The sequence below is a fragment of the Girardinichthys multiradiatus genome, chromosome 8, assembly GCF_021462225.1.
Source record: "Girardinichthys multiradiatus isolate DD_20200921_A chromosome 8, DD_fGirMul_XY1, whole genome shotgun sequence".
Lineage (NCBI taxonomy): Eukaryota > Metazoa > Chordata > Actinopteri > Cyprinodontiformes > Goodeidae > Girardinichthys > Girardinichthys multiradiatus.
In genome coordinates this window covers 23,971,407-23,997,279 of record NC_061801.1, presented here as the reverse complement: position 1 = coordinate 23,997,279, position 25,873 = coordinate 23,971,407, and the positions used below count along the sequence as shown (strand labels likewise).

General features: G+C 39.6%; 1 protein-coding gene across 4 annotated transcripts; it reads right to left on the bottom strand.

The window, feature by feature from the left end:
• Positions 1-406: 406 nt before the first annotated feature.
• On the bottom strand, positions 407-25,465 carry arvcfa (ARVCF delta catenin family member a). Of its 4 annotated transcripts, XM_047371714.1 has the most exons (16): positions 25,120-25,464; positions 16,772-16,948; positions 15,581-16,164; positions 8,112-8,590; positions 7,836-8,022; positions 7,649-7,766; positions 7,222-7,387; positions 5,681-5,698; positions 5,453-5,524; positions 3,439-3,566; positions 2,681-2,831; positions 2,402-2,594; positions 2,035-2,146; positions 1,593-1,680; positions 1,436-1,512; positions 407-1,271 (listed from the first exon to the last, which is right to left on the bottom strand). In XM_047371714.1, exons 1-16 carry the CDS (start codon positions 25,138-25,140, stop codon positions 1,179-1,181), a joined length of 2,664 nt encoding a protein of 887 aa, XP_047227670.1. In that variant the 5' UTR covers positions 25,141-25,464; the 3' UTR covers positions 407-1,178. The 4 variants fall into 4 exon arrangements, with proteins under 4 accessions (XP_047227670.1, XP_047227671.1, XP_047227672.1 ...); XM_047371715.1 differs by lacking the exon at positions 5,681-5,698 and having other exon boundaries at positions 25,120-25,465; XM_047371716.1 differs by lacking the exon at positions 5,453-5,524 and having other exon boundaries at positions 25,120-25,463.
• Positions 25,466-25,873: the final 408 nt, after the last annotated feature.

Sequence of the window (25,873 nt, the reverse complement as noted above, 5' to 3'; positions counted from 1 at the left end):
TATAGTGTATTCAATTGCATACAGGTTGAACAAGATTTGCAAATCATTGTATTGTTTCTATGTACATTTTACACAACATTCCAACTTCATTAAAATCGAAATCATCATATATTTATGTGTATACATTGTATGTTTTGTTCCGTAAAGTGTCTTAAAATGACAATTGTTGTGAATTAGCACTATATATTAAATCATAAACTAGCCTGTATGTATAATTGTAAACTTGTGAGGATTAGACATAATCCACAATTAAGTAAAAGTTCAGTGCTCAATTCTCATTGCTAAAATTCATTGAAGTTGAATGTTGTATGACCAGTTCCACCTAAAATCAATATGACATTTAAGCTCATTCTGAATGCATGTAAACATCTGACCTGAGCTGTTTAGGAAGCACCACAAACATAAATGAGAAACTATGCACAGCATTTATTTTCATTGTCATCCAACATTGCAATGCAAAAAGGACCACTGCAAAGCAGAGCTGTATCATTTATAGGCATTAGCTAAGACACATAAATAGCTCTTAATCATTAACATGGGTATTACAATAAACATTACTGTATAAATGCCTTTGTTTTAAATATTAACAGTCCTTTGTTACACATGTACAATCCCCCTTTGCCTTTCTGTATAACAAATACAATTAAGTTTTATTGTGTCCACTCTGGTTTATCAAAATTGAACTGATTTCCAAATGATTTGGGTGATTAGGCCAAGAAGGACTCTGTACGCTTAAATTATCGGAGACTAAAAAATGTTTTGAGACTTTTCTGATCAGAATTAGTCCAGAATCATAGAAGTGGACATTAAAAAAGCTCCATAAGTGACTTAAACTATTTGTATGCTGTATATAAGCTGTCAAATTCACTTTGTACATGTTATATTCTTTGGAGTCATGATTCACCACAATTTGCATATCTGGGCTATTTCATACATTACATGTTAACAGTTGCATGTTTCAGGCTTACAGAAGTCATCCTAAATATTAAAACAATAAAGTCTATTGTCAAATAATCTCCGGATTAAATACATATAAGTGTTTGGCACATAAAGTTCTGTAAACAAATAAGCTTTTTAAAATATTTTTACAAGGATGAACAGATGACACAGATTTGCATTTCACCAACAGAAAGTGTCTCTACAGGATTTAACAAGTTTGACTGGACTTGTTGTCAAGTTCACACCCAAGAGTCCAGCGGTGGAGGTTTGTTATCCATGAGGCCCACTGCAGGCCTGCCAGCTCTGATGAAGTGTTTTCTTTCACTTATAGCCTGTGTTGGAAAACAAAGCCAGAGTTTTCGATACCATCAGAAAGACAAGAAGGAAATCTTCATAATTTAAAATGTAGATTATCATGTAGGATCATATACAGTCATTTTCATTTTGAAAGGTTAAATAAATATAAAAAAGGAAGCGTGGTAAGAGATGTGACTACCTGTAGAGCATCTCTTTCTACAACAGGCCCCTTTCCGTCTCCAACTCTGTCATTTGACTCTAAGGTAGAATACACATCTGCAACAGAACATAACACAACAGTAGTTGGTATTTTAATGATTTATATTAGGAATTAAAAAATGTAACAATTTTCTAACCTTCGTTTTTCTCCATGAGAGGCAATGTGATGTCGTCACTGTTCTGCTTTCCATTCTTGGGTTTTTTAGTTACACCTGAAGCTGTCGGCTTTAAAAGAGAAATACATTTAAGCTACTGCTTTTTAAACACCTTTTTAAAGGTATTTCACAGGACCTACCATGATGTGTTTTTTCCCTTTTTAAGAAATAAATTAAGACATTAAATATCATACCGCTACATTTTTTATAATTAATATTATTATTATTGTTATCGTCTTGTGCCCAGGTACCCAGCAGTTTATTGTTTAAGTGGTTTTCTGATTTTAAATAATTTGAATAAATCAAAACCGCAACCAAATTAATTAGTTTTAGTTATACAATATTTGGCAAAACTCCTACCCTACCCAATCCACCCTAAGGCATCTTCTTATGCTTTAAACTGCTATAAAATGAAGTAAAATACCTTAAAGTGGCTCTTATTCCACCCAGCCTTGGTCAAGGTGTGCCTCAGCTCCTTGTAGGCCCATATTGTCTGAAGTACATGCGAAGCTGCTTTGGTCTCTCGTGCTGATTGGCTGAAAACATATAAATGTGATGACATGAGATGACAACAAACAGCACCCCAACATTTATGTTTGAATGATTGAAATCCATGATTAATGTGCTTGTAAAAACATAAGATACTGTTTTAAAACCTGGGATGTGAAGTTTTTCAGTTATTCATCGTTTGCACATAACATTCGTTTAAATGCACCTTTCAAATTTTAGCTTAAAATACAGTATCACTTTTTGTGATTTGTGTCAAATTCTCTTATAATACATTCATGTACCTTGACTTATTTATGGCCACCAGTTTCTGCACAGCGTGACCCTGTATGAACACTCGTGCGTTCTCAGGGTTATCAGTGATGATCTCATATATCGTGTTCAGAACAGACACCACTGTATCTCCCTCAAGATTTTTCACGGGGTGCTGCTGCCCACAGGGCAAGTTAGCAACAAGGTCCCTCAGTGCGTAGTTTCCTGTAAAGACAGAGAGACGGGCAGAGTTGCTTTGAATCTGCAGGTGTCAACTGCTATGAATGAAGCCGAGAGTTTTCATTCTGTACCGATCAAGTCTTTATTCCTTCTGTCAATGGCGAGGTTGCGAAGAGCGATGGCCACAGCTCTCACGACTTTGTCAACATCTGAGCGCAGCAGCTCCACTAAAACTGGCAGTCCTTTTTCTTTTCTCACAGTGGCTCGAATGTAGCTCGACCACTGTAGAAAGAAACATTAGTCTGTTAGTTCAGTCAGATCTTTGATTCTTTTAAGGAAATTAAGAAATATTCAGAAGACCTTAAATAATTACACTTGACTAGTAAAATGCCTTCATGTGTCTTTATGTGGTATAGGATTTAGACTTTAAGACTTTTATTAGGTTGATTAATGATGCTGCCTGAAAAAACAAAACCAGCCAGCTGAGAAGAGAGGAGAAGCCTCGGGTTCTCATGGGCCCCCGAGTGCTGGCCTCTAGAAGTTGTCTTGTTTGACCCTGCACTGTGCAGGCATATTTACACTTTACTCCCAGCGATTTCTTCCAGTACAGCTCTATTTTAAGTCTCTCCTCATGTTGAACAGCAGAGACAGCAACAATGCTGTCAAGAAGCACATACTGGATCTGCTCCTCAGAAGCTGAGATGATGTTTACAAACTATGACAGCAGCCATGGTGACTTCACCCAAAATAAATGACCATTCTCTGCTGTAAGCGTTCTATTGGAATAAAATCAGCCATATGTGCTGTGAATAATACTCCATTCTCCGCAAATAAAGCTCCTGTAATTAGGGAACATGAAAAATAACTTTGAACTTTTGTATTAGCTTACAGCCCAGTGTCCCGCAGCGAGGTTCTGCAGTGCTCCTGCGGCTGCCTCCAGGGTGTTGTGGTTGTGACTGCAGGTAAGAAGAGAGAGGTAAAGCCTCACCACCTCTGGCTGGTACAGCAGATCCAGGCCTTAAAGAAAAATACAGAAACACCTTCAATAGTTTCAACCTGTTAATTAAAATATACTTTCCAAACCTCTTAAACTTTTCCTCATTTTCTCAAGTTGCAAACAAAAACTTATTTTTTGGGGGGGTGGGGGCTATGTGATAGGCCACCAGAAAGTGGTGCATAATTGTAAAGTGGAAAGAAACTGGATTTCTACATTTTTAACCAATGAAAATAAAAACTGTGCGCATTTTTTGTATTCAGCACACCAAACGAACCCAGGTTAAACCGTTGTAGAATCACATTTTGGGGCATGTCTCTATCAGCTTTGCACATCTAAATACTGAAATTTATGCACATTCTTCTTTTAAAAAAGCTCAATCTCAGTCAGATCAGATGGAGAGTGTATATAAACATGTATTTTCAAGACTTGCCACACATTCTCAACTGATTTTACAACTGAACTTTGACTGGGCCATTCATGATTTGAATATCCTTTCATCCAAATCATTGCATTATAATTCTGGGTCTGGCTGGAAGGTCAGAACCTGCATTCGTCTCAGGTCTTTTACAGCCCCTAGCCCCTAACAGGTTTTCTTCCAGGAGTGCCCCGTATCTACACCCAAACCCCCCCAGCTTCCAAATTTTTCATGTTTGGATTATGTTCTTTGAGTAATATTGATTATTAGTTTAGCTAATCACATGATTTTGCATGTTGCCCAAAAGTTCAGTTGATTGGTCTCCCTTGACTAAAGCACCTTCATACACACGTTTGCTATGTCCCCAACATGGCTTGTGGCTAACTAAACATTGCCTTTCGTCTGTCGTTTATTCCATAAAGTGTGGATATGTGGAATGAACTATCAACTATCCTGTAAGCAGGTTGTCCCACCTGAGCAGTGGACCATTGCAGCTCCTCAAGAGTTACCATAGGTCGATTGACTGCTTGTCTGAATAATGATATCCATGCCCTTCCTATCCATTTAAGTTTTGAAAACACTTTATCCTTTTCCTTCCACTTCACCATTATGTGCTCATGAAATAAACTGAAGTTTGTGTTTGTAAAGTTACAAAATGTAAAGAAATTCAACAGATATGAATATTTTAGCAAGGCAGTGTTTATGCTTAACAATCTCTTTTATTTAAGTAAAGTTTAGTAAGTAAATTGGTAGTAGGCAAATATACATTGTGCATTAAATACACTGAACTGAGATTGCACGGAATAGAAAATACAACTGGCAGACTCATGAACTGATTATTTTGCACTGAGCCAGTGGAGGCTGCTGGATGGCTGACAAGTATAACAGTATAAGGCTGACCCTGAACTGTATCAGGATTGTCAGTCTGATTTGCATTAACTGGCTGCAGCGTGGGAGGCATTAGCTAAGCTCTGATCTCTGTTTTAATGGCAGTCAGAGCCACAGGCCTGCAGCACACTTTTCCCTCAGTTTTCTATCCACACTGTACTCATGGCAACAAGAAGCAAACACAAAGCCAAACACGATGTAATGATGGTGCAGCAGCAAAGGAAGGCATGTGGAGTAGATGGAACAAGTTGTGTTTTAAGTGCATCCAGTGCCGGCCTTTCTTACATTCTCTGTGCTGCAAGCTAAAATGGCATCAGTGTCTCAGATGTTGGACCGTTTTGCTTTAGTGGTGCAGGTGCTGATGTGTGGAGCTGCATTTAAATGATTTCCTTCGCAAGCCATGCCAATGTCATGCTTATACAGCAGATAACAGAGACCAGAAAGCAGCTACAGCCTGGATGGTTGAGAGTATTACTGTATGATAGTGATGTTGAACCACATGAAGGCTCTTTTTAAAATACACTACTTATATTTGTATCCATTATCCATAACCTTGACAAAAGAAGGCTGCTTATTTGAAGTTACTTTTTCTGAAAAATGTACCTTTTATCAGTTCTGCACATTTAGGTAAGTCCAGAGTACTGTATTTCCTCTCCATAAATCCATTTTTCCAACCTGTACATCACAGATACAAACACATGCACACAAACACAAGCACCGGCTTTCTTTTCATCAGCAGGCAGATATAGACAATAGCAGAAAAATTCATTGCAGCATTGATTCACAGTATCCACCTCTTTGAAGATATTCTAGCATAGCAACCAGACTGACCTTGACTGAACCACTCTTCTGATGATCCCAGTTTGAAGGGATAGGAAGAAAAGAACAATGTAATAGATAAGATTGTGTTGCAAATGGACAGAGGCAGAAAAGCAGACAGAGCTCCTCCATGTGGCGACACACTGAGTTGCTGATTGGATCAGTGTGACTGATCTGCAGCTTTCCTGAAAGCGATATAACAAATATTGGCAATAACTCTAATTATTTTCCATGATGTCTTTTTGCCTTCAGGACAAAATGATCCAGTGTCCTTTTTTTTTACTGTTTATCAAATATGATTTAGCCTGCAATATAATGAGCTGTAAATAATTAAGCTTTCTGATTATTTTTTTTTATGTATCACTTGACTTTTTCACATTTTAAAACATTACAAAAACAAAAGTCAGTCTATTTATTTATTTTTTTTGTTTTATGTGATAAACCAACACTAAGTAAATCAGAATGTTTGTGAAGCAGAAGTAAATTAATACATGGCTCACGTTTTCCAGATAAAAATATTAAAATTGTGGCGTGCAATAATATTCAGGCCTCTATATTCTGACAACCCTAGATAAAATCCAGTGCAACTAAATCCCTTCAGAAGTCACCTGCAGAAATACAGTGCACTTGAAAATTGCTCTTCATTAATGTTCTCTGTTCAGTCTGAGTCTGAGCTGTTTTCCAAAGAATAATGTCCAAAAATTACTGTCTTATATGTTCAAAGCTGTAGAGACAGAGCTGCTGCTTTAACTACAGCAAAAGGTGTTTCTACAAAGTTTTGACTTGGGGTGTGAATACTAAACCACCCAGCACTTTTATTTTGTATAAAAAAAACATTTAAAAAATACAAATCTTTTTCTTTCAACTTCACAAATAAAGCACTACTGTTTATTAACAAATGCATAAACTTTCAATAAAATACAAGACATTTGTGGTAGGAACATGCCAAAATAGGAAGACACTAAATGGATGTGAATCTATTTGCAAGGTGCTGTATAGGAGGTGTACATAAAATGAAAACTTCATCAGTTAGGTAAATTTATTTTCATTTTAGGAGTTTTACTTCAATCCTCAGATTTGTGGAGCACAGTGAGTTTTTGAAATTTATTGCAAATGCAGTTAACTTATAGATGGAGGCATTGATCTATAGATGCAGGCAACTTATACATAATAAAAACTAGAAATTAGGGCGGAAACATCAGCCTTTTAGGAATGCATCACTGACACTGATGTTATTAAAAATATCTTGCTCATTCCCACTGCAGGTCTATTGCATCAGAAAGGAAAGAAAGCTCCACTATGACAGTAGACAGAGTCTTTTGGGAATCTTCCTTGGTCAGAACATTTCAAAAATGAAAAACAACTTGGTTCAGTGCAGTATAAGGTGCTTCGGAAAGGAAGAAATAAAGCTTTACATTTGCTCTTTGAAAGTTTAAACTTTAATTTGGGTTCCAAGAAATACTCAACTTCATATAATGAAGGGAAAAAAAAGATTTCTTTACCAACATCAAAGATAATCAAATTCATAAACTACTATATTGTATTTCACGAACCTTTGGGTCTTTTGCCTGCACAACACTCTGGCTCGTTCTTCTTCTGATGCCCCACTGTTCTCATCAGGTGGACAGCATGGGGCTCCTGAAATCGTTCAGCTCCTGGTATCTCTTTATGAACATGATAGGACAGGTTTCGAAGGATGCAGACGCAATTTTCCACTGACTGAACAGAGGGACAGAAAATGTATATCAGAGACGATGCATGTGAAGTTACATCATGTCGGTCAAGTTTTTAGTTTCCTCTTTGACAAAAAAGGTATTGACTCTTTTAGCAAAACTACATTTTTGAAAAGATTTTGCATGTTTACAAAATGGCATCTGCACTTTTACTGCTTTGCTCCACTGCTATGAATGCTGAACTTGATGCAGGTTTCCTAATATTCAAAGTAGTTGACTAAAAACTGCTAATGATTACTTGAGCAACCTTATTGTCGGCGTCCTTGTTAATGACCGCTGACTGCAGGGCATGCAGGAGAGCTGCCACCAGTCCCTCACTCTCCCTCAATCTCTGCCGAGCCTCCGCCCCGTCAGAGCTGACATTCCTAGAAACAACACTGTTAGAGGAATCTGTACAAGTGCTTTCTGAATCCACGACTGCAGCCTAGCTTTACCTCAGGCATCCAGTGGTGTTCTTGAAGACGGTGGTCCACTCGGCACTCAGCGGTTTAGATGCATCCACAGAGTCTCTCCTCCTCCAGCCTGAGTGTGGAATGATGATTTCGTCAGTCAGAGTTTGAAGTCCCTGGTTGATAATTGTCATCTTGAGTGGTTCATGTGATGAGAGGTTCCACAGAGTGCCTGTGTTTTTTTGAGGGGGATAATAAATTATAGAAGTTACTTGAGAAGGTGTGATTTTCCATTCTGTGGCTTAAAAATATCCTCTATACCTGTGGCTAACTCTTTGACTTCCAAGCTGCTGGACTTCCTCAGCAGTCTAACTAAAGCTTGGATGCCATCACAGCTCTTGATGGCCATTTTGTTGTTGTGGTCTTTTCCATACGATATGTTGCGCAAAGCACCGCAGGCCTTGCGATGGACTTCAGCCTTGGGATGGTCCAACAGCTCCACCAGAATCGGCACCCCGTTCAGCTGCCGAACCTCCTGCTTGATCAGGTCGTTTTCGTAACACAGGTGCTGCAGATAGGCAGCTGCATTGGACTTGACAGGGTCCATTGGGTGCCTGAGCATTGAGATCACCTCGTGCAGGTTGGGGTCTCTCCAGCGTGGGTCTCTTCGGATGCTGTCCAGGCTTATCATGCTGCTGCGTTTGTGGGGTATCTGCAAGGTCTGTGCTCGGCACATGGCCTGGAAGAAAGGATTCAGGTTCCCCTCCAACTGGGCCATAAAAGCATCATCATAGCCACTTCTGCAAAGACACAAGTTTGCCAACATTTGATAAATAGATTTTATACTGGATTCTTTCTTGAAGAGCACTGAATCTTGATTTGTTGCCTTATTGATAAAAAAGGCTTTTATTGCTTTCATTGAACTTGAAACAAAGCTTATTTGTGTGCAATGTTTTATGTGAACAGACAAATATGTTTAAATGAAAATAAAATACACCTATTCATTTGATAATTTCAAGATGAAACATAAATGCTGCACAAACAAGTAAAACAAAAAAAAACATAAGTGATCATTACTATTATTTTCAGTGGTGGGCCTTGCATGAATGGCGCCATGGTTGAGCCCCTCTTTCTGCATGAAAATGCAGGGAAACATAAAATTATTGGTGGAGGATCAAATGCAGTGCAGTCCCACACAAAGCAAGTGACCAATTCCCCTATTCTCAACAGCTAGCAGTGGGTGCCAACTCTCCATTGATTGCACATGCATAAGGCCATAGGCAACTTGTTCAAGGCACAACTGAGAGGTAAGTTATATACACTACTCAAAAAAATAAAGGGAACACTTAAACAACACAATATAACTCCAAGTAAATCAAACTTCTGTGAAATCAAACTGTCCACTTAGGAAGCAACACTGATTGACAATCAATTTCACAGTTGTTGTGCAAATGGAAAAGACAACAGGGGTAAATCTTTGGTGATTAGCAAGACACTCAATAAAGGAGTGGTTCTGCAGGTGGGGACCACAGACCACTTCTCAGTACCTATGCTTTCTGGCTGATGTTTTGGTCACTTTTGAATGTTGGTGGTGCTTTCACACTCGTGGTAGCATGAGACGGACTCTACAACCCACACAAGTGGCTCAGGTAGTGCAGCTCATCCAGGATGGCACATCAATGAGAGCTGTGGCAAGAAGGTTTGCTGTGTCTGTCAGCGTAGTGTCCAGAGCCTGGAGGCACTACCAGGAGACAGGCCAGTACACCAGGAGACGTGGTGGAGGCCGTAGGAGGGCAACAACCCAGCAGCAAGACCGCTACCTCCGCCTTTATGCAAGGAGGAACAAGAGGAGCACTGCCAGAGCCCTGCAAAATTACCTCCAGCAGGCCACAAATGTGCATGTGTCTGCACAAACGGTTAGAAACCGACTCCATGAATATGGTATGAGGGCCCGACGTCCACAAATGGGGGTTGTGCTCACAGCCCAACACCGTGCAGGACGCTTGGCCTTTGCCAGAGAACACCAGGATTGGCAAATTCGCCACTGGTGCCCTGTGCTCTTCACAGATGAAAGCAGGTTCACACTGAACACACGTGACAGGACAGTGCTAGACCTCATGTTGCTGGAGTGTGTCAGCAGTTCCAGCAAGATGAAGACATGGAAGCTATGGACTGGCCCGCCCGTTCTCCAGACCTGAATCCGATTGAGCACATCTGGGACATCCTGTCTCGCTCCATCCACCAACGTCACGTTGCACCACAGACTGTCCAGGAGTTGGCGGATGCTTTAGTCCAGGTCTGGGAGGAGATCCTTCAGGAGACCATCCACCGACTCATCAGGAGCATGTCCAGGCGTTGTAGGGAGGTCATAGAGGCACGTGGAGGCCACACACAATACTGAGCCTCATTTTGACTTGTTTTAAGGACATTACATCAAAGTTGGATCAGCCTGTAGTGTTTTTCCACTTTAATTTTGTGTGTGACCCCAAATCCAGGCCTCCATTGATTAATACATTTGATTTGAATGTGATTTTGTTGTCAGCACATTCAACTTGGTACAGAACAAAGTATCCAATGAGAACATTTCATTCATTCAGATCTAGGATTTGTTATTTGAGTGTTCCCTTTATTTTATTTAGCAGTATATATATTTTTATCTGGTGCTTGTGTGCCCCCTTTTCTAATGCTGCCATGGACACCTGCCTAAATGACCCACATCAAAAACCACCTCTAATTACTTTAACCTTTTAGTAGTCAATAACATTTTGAACCAATGATTTGTATCCTTGGTATCTTTTAATTCTTCATTTCAGGACATTTTAGTATTTTCCTTTGATTTGGCTGTTAAGCTTTGAATGGTCTCTAATCACTGTTCCTCTTCTAATTGCAAACATGTTGCTAAGGTGCTTGAATGCATCAAATAAAGAGAAATACACTGCTATTTGCTTGTATTGCTAATAATGTCTATATTGTTTACTGAGCACAGCAGGACAATTCTGTTTGCTTCCACTGAGTCTCTATGTACAGGACAGATTGACAGGCAAACATACTGTGTTTTTAGATGTTTCACATCCTAATTGTAACACAATTTAAGAGCAAAAGATTCAGATTGTCTGGTGCTGCTTTAAAACCTTGGTTAGTTCAATAACTCACCATGAGACTGTAGCCTAAAGCCAAATGTTCATTGTTGAAAAGCAGTCAAGGGAAATGTAAGTATATGAGAATAAAACTGCCAGTCGGGTATTTTTTTAATAATTTTTTGTGAGGGATAGTGTGAGCTAACTGTCATACTGGGTACTGCAGGCTCTCTTTAGAGGTTATTCACTGAAATTTGTGGTTATACAACCATCTTAAAAGAAATACTGTGCAGAAGAGAGGAAATAAGTGGAATTAAGTGTCTCTCTATGCCAACTAAAATTGGCTGCAAAGGAAAAAGTGCCAAAGAGAATAGAGAATTGAGCAGTAAAGGGTAAAATAATTTTACTAAGGGACCTGATACCCGATCCAACACCCTCACAAAGTCTGGCTTATGCACTTGTTGGCTACAAAAATATGGAAAGTCCATTTAATCTTTTATTCATAGCATTTGTCACCCATTTATTTCAAAAAGTTTGTAAATCTGAAACGCTGATTTGTTTGATTACAACATATATTTCAACTTGGCCTACAACAGATAGCTCTAAGCTGAGAAAAAATTATGACTGCTCCCTCTGCACAAATATAAAGCTCAATTTTTTGTAAGATTTATTATATGTGACATATTGTTAAATAACAATTTTATTACGAGTTAAGAGTCTACACCTGGCCACTACCCTTATTCTTTAAACTGTGAAACTCCTTGAAGTTCTTGAAAACATAGTTTGTTAAAAAATAAAATTTTCCTTAAAAATATTTCATTCTTCGCGTATGTTCAGGGAATTTTTGCATAAACTGTTTGTACAAAATTATTACTTTAATACAAAATAGAGATACATTGATAAATTGGTTGTTGGCCGGAATCTGACAATTTTTACCTTGATGACTGACCCAATACTTTGAAAACCAATCTTTGTGTTATCAGCGAATGCACCATATACCGAAACACTAACAGGTCACACTGACAACTAGAATAATAATCAGATTAATCGTGATTAGTTAATTATTTAAATAATTGTCAACTAATTTAGTAATCGAATAATCGTTAACTGGAGTATGCAGACTGTAAAACATAACATTTGCTGAAAAAACAACCCACTTAGAGCAGTAGTTAGGAACAAACTGTGCAAAAAATATACATATTTCATTTAAGATGAAAAGCCATCTTTGTCTGTAAATATGCTCTATCCAGGTCTCCTCAGGTGGCATAGCTTTAGCTTCACCTGATTCACTTTCTGTAAAAAATCTCCTATTAAGCACATTTTGCTATCCGATTATTAATCAATTAATCGGAAAAGCAGTCGACAGATTAATTGATTAGCAAAAAAATAGTTATTTGCAGCCCTACTGACAACTACTCTCTGTGGGTTTGAAGCTGCTATTGAGGGAAGAAGACTCAAATGCAACTATTTTCAATATCAGGAAGATGTCGACTGTTGATTCAGGCAGCGAGAGAGAACAAAACTCAAAACAGATAACAGGAAGGCTGAGCAGAGTACAGTAAATGTGTTTTTTTTTTTTCCTTTTGAGCTTTTAACCTCTGAGATTGAACATGCTGCATTTGTTGGCAGCCCTTTGGCTCAGAGCTAAGACTAGGATCTACATTTTCTGGAATATAGCTGTGCTAACTGTGCTAATTGCTAATATAAGATTAAACATAAGGTAAATAAGTGAACTCCATAATAGTTTTGTCTTTGTTGTAAAATATCAGTATAAAACCAATCAGTTATTCATCACTTATGTCAGGTAGGCTAGAAGAAACTCTTTTGACCACTGTTTTTAGGTCTTTTACAGTATAAACTCTAAATCAGGTAAAACCATACAAAACCCAAGATTGAAAATCAGGCAGAAAAATCTGATCCGCCCATTTCTTACTCTAAAAGTAGTCTTAGGGCCTGATCTTGAAAAGGTTTGCGTGTGCAAAACCTCAGGCAAACCTGTTTGCATCTGATCTACAACCCTGATGCTAATCAGACTGCGTGTGTAAAGTCAGCAGAACAGCAGGCACAAAGTTTTTACCGTGTTTGCCTTCATGAATATGCAAAACATAAGATAATGACCCAAATGCGCAAATTTATGGGAGGGGGATATGCAATTACAATCCTTTACCACCCGCAAAACGATTTTTCAAACCAGAAACGGATTCCGGGAGCTGTTTTTGCGTCTAGATTTAGCATGTTTGAAATGCAGGTAGGCTACTAACAGGGGTGCAAAAATGTCTGCTGTTACTTTGACCAGAAGGAATCACAGATAGAATGGCAACAGATTTGGATTGTCAAAAAAAAATAAAATAAAAAATTTAATAGATGAGAACAGCATTCTATGTAGGATTATCTGAGGTCTGATTTGGAGTCAATCACAAACAAAAGCCATGACATATCTCCTATGATAAAACTCCTTGCAATCCTTTTTTCTTGCTTGATCATTCCAGCGCACCATCAATTCAGTGAAATCATCTGCTGCAGAACGTGCACAAACCTGATCATGATGAAGTGTGCACATAACTGATCAAGCGCGCCCAGCTGTATCATGTAAATGACCCACCGTGCTGTGATGTTGATAATATAAATAATACTTCATTTGCAAACTGGATGCTAAAACCCCTTTTTAGTAAATGAAACATCACAATTTTATGGTGGCCTTTGCCAGGGGTTGGTTTATACAGTAAAAAACGATTTAATGTCATCGAAAAACAATTTAACCGATCAAACACATTGTATGTCGTTAAAATATTGGTAAAACAAACAAAACAAATTCAGTACAAACATTGGAAAATAATTTATTTTTACATTTATAAATGTTTGATTCAAATTCTTTGCAGGACAGTGATGTGGTGTGACGTTATGTTTTAAAATTAGCAAAGCTATAATAAACAGATTGCCAACTCCTACAACAAACTATGTGTGTAATCTGACATTCTTTCACCATTTTTTCTTCAGTACTTTGGTTGTGATGAAGCATTTTTGGGTTTTGTGCTTGTGCTTTACATAAAGTAAAATGATCTGAAATTGTCCTCCTCTGGCTAACAAATAATGAAATAATCCCAACCCACTCATTGAATTTCCAGCAAGACATTTAAAACTCTAACAGTTTACATGTTGAATAAAACTTCCTCAGATGAATTTTTTTGTGCAACAGACTAAGGTTTTGGTGTCTCTTTTGTAAACAGTGCAATCACTCTTGTATAGTCCAAGGAAAAGCTTCTGGCAGGCAATAACACTTGAAACCTCCTTATCTATCAACTATGCAGCAGCAGGCTACCATCCCAGTTGCAGCTTAACAGCTGTCCATCTGTCTTGTTACTATCCACACTGACTGAAAGGATCGGAGCTGTGCAAATATAGAGCTTGACATAGGTTTTTTTTTTTAATAGCAATCCCACTAGTTAAAAACCAAAATAGTTGATTTTACAATTTTAACGGTTGATAGCTCCACCTCTTATGAATCTTCTCAGTTTATCTTTTGTCATTTTGCTGATTTAAATGGTCTGGAAGGTATTAAAGTCAAACACTATAGGTTTTAATTGTGTATTATGTAATTACCAAGCATCTTAGGTAATCTGTTATGACATTCGTTCAGCCCTTTGTTTTCTGGTAAGTAATTTTTTTACTAACTCATTTAAACCCTTTCTAGATCTCAGAGGACAAATGGCTAAATCTTCTTTAAAGAGGTGTTTACTATAGTCTTTCAACTGAAAATCTAATTATACAGTGCCTTGCGAAGGTATTAAAATCCCTTGACCTTTTTTATATTTGTCACGTTACAACCACAAACTCAAATGTATTTATTTTTGGCATTTTATGTGATATATCAACACAAAGTAGTCGTTAAGTGGAAAAAACACAATGCTCTGTTGAAGCACCTTTTTCTTCTGTTACAGCTGCATGTGTTTTGAGGTACGTCTCTACCAGCTTTGCAGTCAGTGAATGCAGGTACATCTGAAAAAAGTTGAATGTTGAGTAAAAGTTTATTATTTTTTGTTTCTCATATAGATTCATTACACACAGAGTGAAATATTTCATAAGTCTTTTAATTTTGATGATTGTGTCTTACAGTTAATGAAAATTCTAATCAGCTAATTAACTCCAAACACCTGCAAAGGTTTCCTGAGCCTCTAAATGGCAGTCTGGGTCAGTAGGGTACATAATCGTGGGGAAGGCTGTTGACCCAACAGATGTCCAGAACTCAGTGACTGTCTTCTGGACAAAGGTACCAAAAGCAGGTTCCAGGACCATGGATTTACAGGGCTTGATTGGCTAGCAAATCGACCTGACCTGAACCTCAGAGAGAATCTATTGAGTATTGTCAAGAGGAAGATGAGAGACACCAGACCCAACATTGCAGATGATCTGAAGGCCACTATCAAAGCAACCTGGTCTTCCATTACACCTCATCAGAGGCATAGCCTGATCACTTCCTTGATACGCTGCACTGATGCAGTAATTCATGCAAAAGGAGGCCCAACCAAGAATTGAGTGCATCTATGTGTAACGCAGCTATCAAATATGAGTTTCAGAGTTTCACTCTCTGAAATGAGGGACAAAAATATTGAACCTTTTCATGATATTCTAATTTCTTGAGATTTTCCTGTATTTCAGTCAGTTTGGATAAAGAGTTATAAATCTGTGGAAATCCATAATACAAAATCCTCTCACCTGGTTCTTGAAGGCTCTCGAAGAAGTTCCATTGTGGTAATTGGCCTAAACTGATGGATTCCCAGTGTATGGTAACTGGCAGCTGGGATGTCAGCCTTTACATCCAGAGGATTTTCTCTGTTTTCTTCCATTTGGTTGCTGAGGCCTGTGGAGGGGTAGCTGTCCCTCAGGAATGGTAAAGTGTAGTGAGCGCCAGGCTGGAAGTTTTTAGTGGGCAAGTAGCCGTGGAGGCTGAAACGAGAAAGGCTTCCATATCCCGTGCAGATGTCACCTCCGATGCCCCTGAAGGCATCAGGGCGGCTATAGACTCTGTTCTGGCTATCTGCTTTTACAGGATGAGGCTCACCAGGCTGCAGCACTGGCTGGGGTTGAGCTGTGGTTGTGTCGCTGGTTGTTGAGCTTGGAACAAATTCAGAGGGCTCAGCATTCACTTTGGGAATGGGTTTCTCAGTAGATGTGTTGTCTTTAACCTCCTGAGCCAATGTGAGATCATGAACATCTGATGGGAGGACATTCTCCTCTTTAATCTCCTCTTGGGTCTCACTCAGAGCCTTTTCACCCTCTTGTTCCACAGCTTTGGACTCCTACAAGAGTGCATTCACCACAATAATTATATACACAAAAGTCTAATAATAAAATCTGTGTTAGTCTTTAAAAGGTAATTTGCTTAAGTGGTCCGCAGGATTCCTGTCTCCTTTTTAAATGCCACTTAATGTGGTTGAACATTTAGAACAAGCAGTATATGATCTCAGTGTACTTGGAATTGACAAAGCATATTTTTGATGCATGCTCTCTGTGATTAGCATTTTGTTTCAACCATCCAGACCATCCCTTTTCTCATAGCAACTATTTATCATCATCACTTCAGCACATCCTTGCCTTGTGAGCCCTCTGATAAATTATGAATTCAGCTTTCCTGCCAAGGAATAATAAATAACCCCTTAGTTAAAAATGAGTTTAGATTGGACTCTGGTGAAACAACAAAGGTCCAGCCACTGTTTAGCAGCAGCATAAATTGGAGAAAATTTAATTTTCTGGGGTGGGAAATAGATTGTGACTTTAACTGTTTTGTTCCAAAAATTCAAGAAAAACTCTTTGCATTGTTCTTGTAATTATGTTCTGATTAATAATTACATGTGAATCCAGTTTTTAAATTGGTCATTTTGTTGCTAGTGAGTAAATCATATAAACCTCAGAGTCAGTCTGCTGTGGAGTGTCAGTTTCTGTGGAGCTTTCATTAGTTGAGGTCATCACCGAAGCAATGGAAGTGGGCGTGTCCAGTTCATCAGCCGTCGTCGGGTTTTCATTGGTTGCCTCCTTAGCCTCCTGGGACATTGACAGTGGAGTTGGACCCTCCAAACTCTGCTCCTAAACAACACAAACACACACAGCTGTGGGTAAGTACCTCTTACTTATCAGTTTAATTCAAGTTTTCTTTTGTTGGCACACTGTCCATAAGGCTCAGTAAATTATGGACAAAGAGATGAATGTGCAATGAAGAATGCTGTCTGCACAAAGTGAAAAGTCTAAATTTAAAGTTAAGATGTAAAAAAAAAAAAAAACAATAATTAACACTTGAGTTAATGCTAACTTATTTGTACCCTTTCTCCATAGAAAGTACACCTGCTTCTACGTTTGGCTGAGAGTCTCTTTCTTGGAAGGGGCCACCAACAAAGCTTTATCTGCTATTCACTGTTCTCTTTGTTTTTCTTTCCATGGAAAGAAGTCCTTGCTCCATGTTTCTGTGTGGTTTTTTTTCTGGATGAAACAACTAACAGGGCTTTAACTCCTTACCAGTAGGTCTGTTTTTTTTCTGTTACTATTTACTCAGCTTGGTTCTGATGGAGGTATGGATGGAGGCAATCGGTTAACTTTTCCTATAGTTAAATAACTTTTTACCAATTGATTCCAAGATCATATGACCACAACATTGAAATGGTAAATGGACTGAACTTATATAGCACCATTCCAGTCATACTGACCACTCAAAGCACTTTAGAGCCACATTCACCCAAATGCACTCACTAACGAGTACACATTCAAACACCGATACACAGATCGGCAGGTAATTTGATGATCGAACCCACAACCCTCAGATTGCAAGACAACCACTCTTCTCACTGAGCCACAGTCGCCTCAGAACTGCTGCTTAATCTAAAGGATAAGAGATGCCAAGGTAAGTAACTTTCAGATGTCAAACCGATGTGTAAGAAAGCTTATTGTGTGTTTGTATCTGCTATATAAGGAGAAAATATTCCTGATGTCTGAAGATTATTCCTTGCACAATTGCCTTCTTATATACTTGCTCACTGGAGTGTGATTTCATTCATCTCACCCACAACGGGCCATTTCTGAACTTCTTGGCTCAATTCCTCTTCAAACTGAGTAATTACTTGCCTATATGAAATTGATTAAGTTATTGGCCAGTATTCCTTCTCTGCACTTTTTAAAATGTCTAACACCCAATGGGAGCTGATTTCCTCTGATTCAAATCAGATGCAGAGTAGACTTGAACCAGAAGACCTGAGTGGTCTGGAAGGTTGATACAACAGCAATAAATCTTCAGTGTATTTTAATGCTAAGCCATTCAGTGACTTATAAACTAACAGACGTATTTTAAAGTCTATTCTCTGAGATACAAGGAGCCAGAGTAAGGACTTCAGAACTGGGGTGAGGTGCTCCACTTTCTTAGTTTTAGTGAGGAGGCGGGCAGCAGCGTTCTGGATCAGCTGCAGCTGTCTGATTGACTGTAAAAGTTTCAAAGGTTAACAATTAAAGACAGAAATAAAAAGGAAATGGAGTTTGTCATTTGTTGTCTGTATCTGAAGTCAGATTGCAGTGAACATGAAGGAAAAATTCAAGCTACACATTTTGTTGTTGTTCGTGTTGTTTTTTGTAAGAAGTATTTGTTTGTACCATGCCGCTCTTGTGCAGTTTAGTAGGTCAGCTCCACTCGTGAGAGTATAACACATGTACTATTTGTCTGGCTGTTTGAGGACGTGAAAATATTGAATGTTATTTGTGGACTCTGCCATTTTATCCTCGCTTTGTTATGTAAGCATTTATGACAAATGTTTGACAAAAATAGTGTTATGATGGGACTAGAAGTGAATCAGACTGTTATTGTCATTGTTCATATATAATCAGTGGCGGGTTTTGATTTGGACAATATGGCTCTCCATCCTGGGCACTACCGTCGGGGAGTAGCAAGGGCTTTTTCAGGGGGCTCCCTGAACAAGTTTTGTATTGATTCAGAAGCAGGCTCCCCTTGTTGTGCCCAATAGGCTCTGTAAGAAAATAGGCTTAGCCCGCCACCGCTGCTGACTAATGGCACTGAAGTTGCTTTGTTCTGTGCTAAATTAAAGGGCTATTTATTTGTACTTATAAGGAATCTGACCTACATACAGTACAGACCAAAAGTTTGGACACACCTTCTCATTCAAAGCGTTGTCTTTATTTTCATGACTATGAATATTGTAGCTTCATACTGAAGGCATCAAAACTATGAATTAACACATGTGGAATTATATACTGAACAAAAAAGTGTGAAACAACAGAAAATATGTCTTATATTCTAGGTTCTTCAAAGTAGCCACCTTTTGCTTTGATTACTACTCCGCACACTCTTGGCATTCTGTTGATGAGCTTCAAGAGGTAGTCACCTGCAATGGTTTTCACTTCACAGGTGTGCCCTGTCAGGTCTAATAAGTGGGATTTCAAGCCTTATAAATGGGGTTGGGACCATCAGTTGTGTTGTGCAGGAGGTGGATACAGTACACAGCTGATAGTCCTACTTAATAGACTGTTAAAAGTTGTATTATGGCAAGAAAAAAGCAGCTAAGTAAAGAAAAACAAGTGGCCATCATTACTTTAAGAAATGAAGGTCAGTCAGTCCAAACAATTGGGAAAACTTTGAAAGTGTCCCCAAGTGCAGTCACAAAAACCATCAAGTGCTACAAAGAAACTGGTTCACATGAGGACCGCCCCAGGAAAGGAAGACCAAGAGTCACCTCTGCTGCGGACGATAAGTTCATCCGAGGCACCGGCCTCAGAAATTGCAGGTTAACAGCAGCTCAGATTAGAGAACAGGTCAATGCTACACAGAGTTCTAGCAGCAGACACATCTCTAGAACAACTGTTAAGAGGAGACTGTGTGAATCAGGCCTTCATGGTAAAATAGCTGATAGGAAACCACTGCTGAGGACAGGCAACAAGCAGAAGAGGCTTCTTTGGGCTAAAGAACACAAGGAATGGACATTAGACCAGTGGAAATCTGTGCTTTGGTCTGATGAGTCCAAGTTTGAGATCTTTGGTTCCAACCACCGTGTCTTTGTGCGGCGCAGAAGAGGTGAACGGATGGATTCTACATGCCTGGTTCCCACCGTGAAGCATGGAGGAGGAGGTGTGATGGTGTGGGGGTGCTTTGCTGGTGACACTGTTGGGGATTTATTCAAAATTGAAGGCATACTGAACCAGCATGACTACCATAGCATCTTGCAGTGGCATGCGCTTCCATCCGGTTTGTGTTTAGTTGGACCATCATTTATTTTTCAATAGGACAATGACCCCAAAACACACCTCCAGGCTGTGTAAGGGCTATTTGACCAAGAAGGAGAGTGCTGCGCCAGATGACCTGGCCTCCACAGTCACCGGACCTGAACCCAATCGAGATGGTTTGGGGTGAGCTGGACCGCAGAGTGAAGGCAAAGGGGCCAACAAGTGCTAAGCATCTCTGGGAACTCCTTCAAGACTGTTGGAAAACCATTTCAGGTGACTACCTCTTGAAGCTCATCAACAGAATGCCAAGAGTGTGTGGAGCAGTAATCAAAGCAAAAGGTGGCTACTTTGAAGAACCTAGAATATACGACATATTTTCAGTTGTTTCACACTTTTTTGTTCAGTATATATTTCCACATGTGTTAATTCATAGTTTTGATGCCTTCAGTGTGAAGCTACAATATTCATAGTCATGAAAATAAAGAAAACTCTTTGAATGAGAAGGTGTGTCCAAACTTTTGGTCTATACTGTATGTAGACTGGTCAAACCTGCCCTGGTTAATTCTGCACTGAGCAGACATGAAAACTCAAAGTTTTCATGTCTGCTCAGTATTTTCAATTATTTATTTTGACAGTAAGTTAATCTTACACTGAAACAAGAGGGAAAACTGCAATATTCAGACATGTCTAACCCGCACTAAATTATTCTACACTGATAAAACTTTTGCTTTAATGAAAGGCTCGCCCACGGGGCCAATTTTGCAAGATCCACCACTGCATATAATTAATTACAGCATTTACTGTTATAAAACAAAGATCTTGCTTTGCTAAAGTATTCACACCTCTGGAAATCTGTCACGTTGCAACCACAAACTTCAATGTATCATAAATCAATACAATGTAGTGAATAATTGTGCACTGGAACAAAAACAATCCATGATTTCCTTTATAAATAAAAATTTAAGAAGTGTGGCATACATATGTATTTAGCTCCCTATACTCTGATACCTATAGAAGTAATCTGATTGGATTTAATCCTAATATAGATATAGCTGTCCTGTGAAGGCCTCAGAGGTTTGCTAGAGAATATTAGTGAACAAACAGCATCATGAAGGCCAAGGAACATAGCAGACAGGCCAGGGAGAAAGTTGTGAAAAAGTTTAGAGCAGAGCTAGGCTATAAAACAGCATCCCAAGCTCTGAACATCTCATGGAGGACTGTTCAAAACACCATTCAGAAATAGAAGGAAAAGGGAAAATCTACAGGTTTAGCTGGAGAGTTTTATTTAGGGGTATCAAAGTAATAGTAAACTACTTTAAAATACATTGTTTCCTCTTCCAATGTGAAAAAACCTGGAAGAAAATGGTGTAAATACTTTTGCAAGGCACCGTTAATTTGTCTTTGATTTACTCTTGTTTATTTTATGCAGAAGTTGAATTCCCTCTCACTTTCAACATAATTTATTTTATTTGGCTGTAAAGATTAATTATTCAGAATCTTTGACTACAAAAGAAAAAAAAAATAACCAGAGGCCCTAAAGCACATTTAGTATTTTTTTTAACTAACTTCACTTTCATTTGAGAGTGTCATCATAAATTGGATTTGCTGCTCTATTGGTCTGAATGAAAAACGGATTCTCTGATGCAGCTGAATTCCCCCATAACAATGCAAACAACTTATGAAAAAATACATTGCATACAAAAGGCAAATTTGTATGCATTAACTAAATAATTGGGGTATGTGTGTAGTCATATCACAAATGCATAACATGCTTGTATTCAATATGCCCAAGCATCTGCTAAGATTAGAAGCAGATACATTTATTAATCTCCACAAATTATCATCTTTCCAAGGCTGCAAAGTCCAACCAAACAATCAAACAAGAGCTAAACTCCACCGAATTAAATCAGGTTGGAGAGGATGGCTGTTGGCTGAAAGTGAAAAGGGAAAGAGCTTGATTTTCAAACACCTCACCCAACACAAGGACCCTCTCATGTCCCTGTACAAAAACGTGTTGGAGGGAAGAGGAGATAAAAGGGCTGCCCAGGAAAAACTGGCAGAGGGGAAAGATCATCCTGGCTTGATCACCTCTGGGGGAGGATGATTGGATATTGTTAGGCGTCACTAAATAAATGCTTGGTCAGGAGACAGGCGATGTGCCACTGTCCTCCACAAACAGCTTGATTAAGGATTTGGAGGATGATAACAGGCTGGACACAAGCCTGTGTGCTGCCATCTCTGTCTGATTCGAGCTCCAGGGAAGGCTGGGCCACTGTGTGAGTCAAAGCTTATTTAAATAACTCACTGCACCATCACTGAGTGTGCTCTTGAAGCCAAATAGGTCAGGTTGAAGCCTCTGATTTGAAGCTAGCTTAAAGGCAAAAACAAAAACGCTAGATATATGTTAGAGCAACACAATTGGCATCTAGTTCCTGCCAACTCTCAGCATCCATTCCAGCTAAAGGTGGCGTAAAATTTAAAAAGCTGCAAAGCCAGATATAAACCACTTCTGGCACAAAACCTAAATGTTTTATTAGACAAACAAATTAACTTGAAAAACTGATTGGATCCAACTAAAGAGCAGGTTGGATTGAACTTAAATACTTTATCTTTATGAAACTGCAGGGCTGACACACCGATGCCTCGAAAGGACAATAAAAGGAAGACATCAGCCAAGCGATGTCAGAAAACATTAATAACATTGTCACAAAACTCATCTCTAAAGAGGTGCAATCTGTTGAATCAGTAGTGATCATATTTCTTTAGAGGAAAAAAGTGTACTGCAAATGGAAACTGCACTGAGGTAGTACTGTAGCAGTTTTTTTTTTACTGCAGAAACACCATTGCTTACTTAACCTTATCCATGTTTACCCTTAACACAATCCAGTGAGCAAAGGAAGCACAACTCAGAGTTAAAGGAAGGAGGAAAATTTGTCTGAAAATGTATGATTTTTAACCCTCCAGAAGAAAAGCATCTCCACATCATGATGCTGCCACCACAGGGACCTGTGTGTTGCTGTATCTGTCTGATTAAACCCCAGGGATGCTCAGCCTTAGTGTGACTAATAACTCACTGCACCATCACTCAGTGTGCTCTTGAAGCCAGATATGTCAAGTTGATGGCTCTGAATCAGACAAGACTTAAGGAACAAAAAGGCAAATAGATGTTGGATCTAGAAGGCAGAAAGACACAATTACCATCATTCCAGACTCTCAACATCAAAGCCAGTTAAAGACTAATTTAAGTATAGTTTGGCTTGAACAGAAAACCAATCTTTGTGAAACTGTAGAACCGGCCCTGTGATGCTTCAACAACACATCGTCATGTCAGAAACTATTAGCATCTTATTGTGCATCTTTGTCACAAAGCTGGCGTGTAAAGCTTCGCAATCTGCTAAATCGGTTTAGGGAATGTATGATCTGCATGGTGGAGCATTTGGTAGCACTGTCCTGGGTTTGAATCCCATTCTGGGGTCTGTCTGCTTGGAATTTGTATGTTTTCACTGTGCATGCTTGGGTTCACTCTGGGTACTATGGCTTCCTCCCACAGACCAAAAACGTACTCCTAGGTTACTTGGTTATTCTAAATCTATCGTTTGTCCTCTGGGTCTCTTTGTTGCCCTGTGATGGACTGACGACCTGCCCAGGATGCACCCTGCCTCCCACCCAATGACTGCTGGAGATCAGCACCAGCTCATCTGTGACCCTGCACGGACATGCGGATATAGACGATGCAGGGATGGATGATCTGCGAATGGTTCTGTGCAGTATTAGGAGACTTGTTTCTTGCAAAAACACAATTAGCGTCATATAATATCTCCAAGAATAATTGAAGGAAGAGATTCACCCTTAAAGTTTCCATTTCCTTTCAACCCTACAGAGCAACCCCACAGTATGATGCTGCCACCACACAGGCCTGTGTACTTCTATCTATGCCTGAATCAAGCTCCAGCGAAGGCCTGGGTAGTGGGAGAGTCAAACCTTATTTAAATAACTCTCTGTACCATCATTTAGTGTGCTCTTGAAGACAAAGGCCAAGTTGATAGCTCTGGGTTTGATGTGACTTTAAGGAAAAAACAATAACAGCTGATTAATGTTAGACGCAGGAGATGAAATAAGATGAGCATCTAATTCCCATCAGCTCTCAGCATCAAGGCCAGCTAGGTAAGGTCATTACGTATCCTGAAATAAGCCACTTCTGACACAAGCAAATTAAACTTCTTCTTAGAGGGAGAAGCTGATTTGAAAAACTGCTAAAAACTAAACTAAACAGAATTGCAGTTGCATCAGATCTAGCTTATCTTAAAAAGATGGTGGACTTAAACAGAGATGCTACAACAGGACAATGAAACAACACATTAGCCCAGTGATGTCAGACAACATTAGTCACAACTTTGTCACAAAACTCGTCTGCAAATCTGTGCAATCTGTTGAATCAGTGGTGCTCATCTTTTAAGAGGAGATTTAGATAATAGGCACTCTGCAAATGGGAACTGCGCTGCAATGGTGCCTTAAAAGACTTGTTTTCTGCAGAAACACCGTTAACGTCATGCTTAACCCAAACATAACCAGACTGCAAAAAAACAACCACTTGGAGAAAAATGAAATGAGAAAGTTTTCCTTTCACCGCTGATCACACTCTGATCCTCAATCAGTTAAATGCTGCATGGTCAAATTTAATATCTCCCTGCTACAACATGGCAACGTGCTCATCAGAGAGTGTGCAGAATTAACCCCCTTAGAGATAATGCAACCAAAGTTATCCCCTCCCCAGCGTTTATTAAGGTTGCCTTCATGCATTGCCTCTTGCACTCGAACATACACACACAGGTACATAAGGTAAAGATGTTTGAATCATGTCACCAGAAACACAAGGAGAGCGCAGCAAGCAGCACTGAGACGTAAGGGAGTGATGCCTCTTTCATTCATCATGACAGAGGCAGAAAGCAAAGCTGTGGAGTGCCAGTTCTCTGCAGGAAAAGTGATGGGCTAAAAAAGAGGGAGGATGCAGAGAAAATAGAGCCATTCCAGCACACACTTACCTCTTTCACTTCAGCAGGCATTGCCAAGTCTTTTCTGCCTCCTCACAAATGATGAACCAAATGCGTCCCTCAGTGTGTTTCTATTGCTCTGCTTATTTTGTTAGCTTCTGGAGCAGTTCAAACATGACCAGCCATCCTTCCTTTCAGCTCCCACCAAGACGTCCGCTGCTTCTCTCCCTTCTGCTCTCACACTCGCTGCCTCTTTTCCTCTTCCACTCACAAACATTCACTGCAGACGCACCGTGTACACATTTGCTCAACACAGACGTTCCCCTCTTCCTCTCTCCCTCTCCCTTCCCCTCTCATGACTGCACTCCTCCTCTGATCTGCGCTGCAGTTAATGTGTATGCCATTAGCGAGGTGCTGAATCAACTGAGTGATGCTGAGCCTGTGAATGGCTTAGGTAGGTGCAGACCCCTGCAGTCCCTGTGCGTGTGTGTCCCCTACCCCATATTTCAAGGTGCAGGGGCAGAGTAGCGCACACATGACAACACACATGCACATACCATTCCCCTGTGGGCACAGAAGCAGATGCAGCTGGAGCACAGAGCAGCTTGCACTGGTTCAGTCCTGTGTCACCCATGTGCGGCATTGCAAGGAGAGGAGTGAGGGGGTGATGAAGGGGTGGGGAAGGTGCATGGAGCACTGCATACAGCAGAGAAACACACTTCATGCTAAAGATATGCTCTGCTTAAAGAGCTACACCAGCTAAACCATTACTGTCCGCCCACAAATGCACTTCAATCTGAACCCT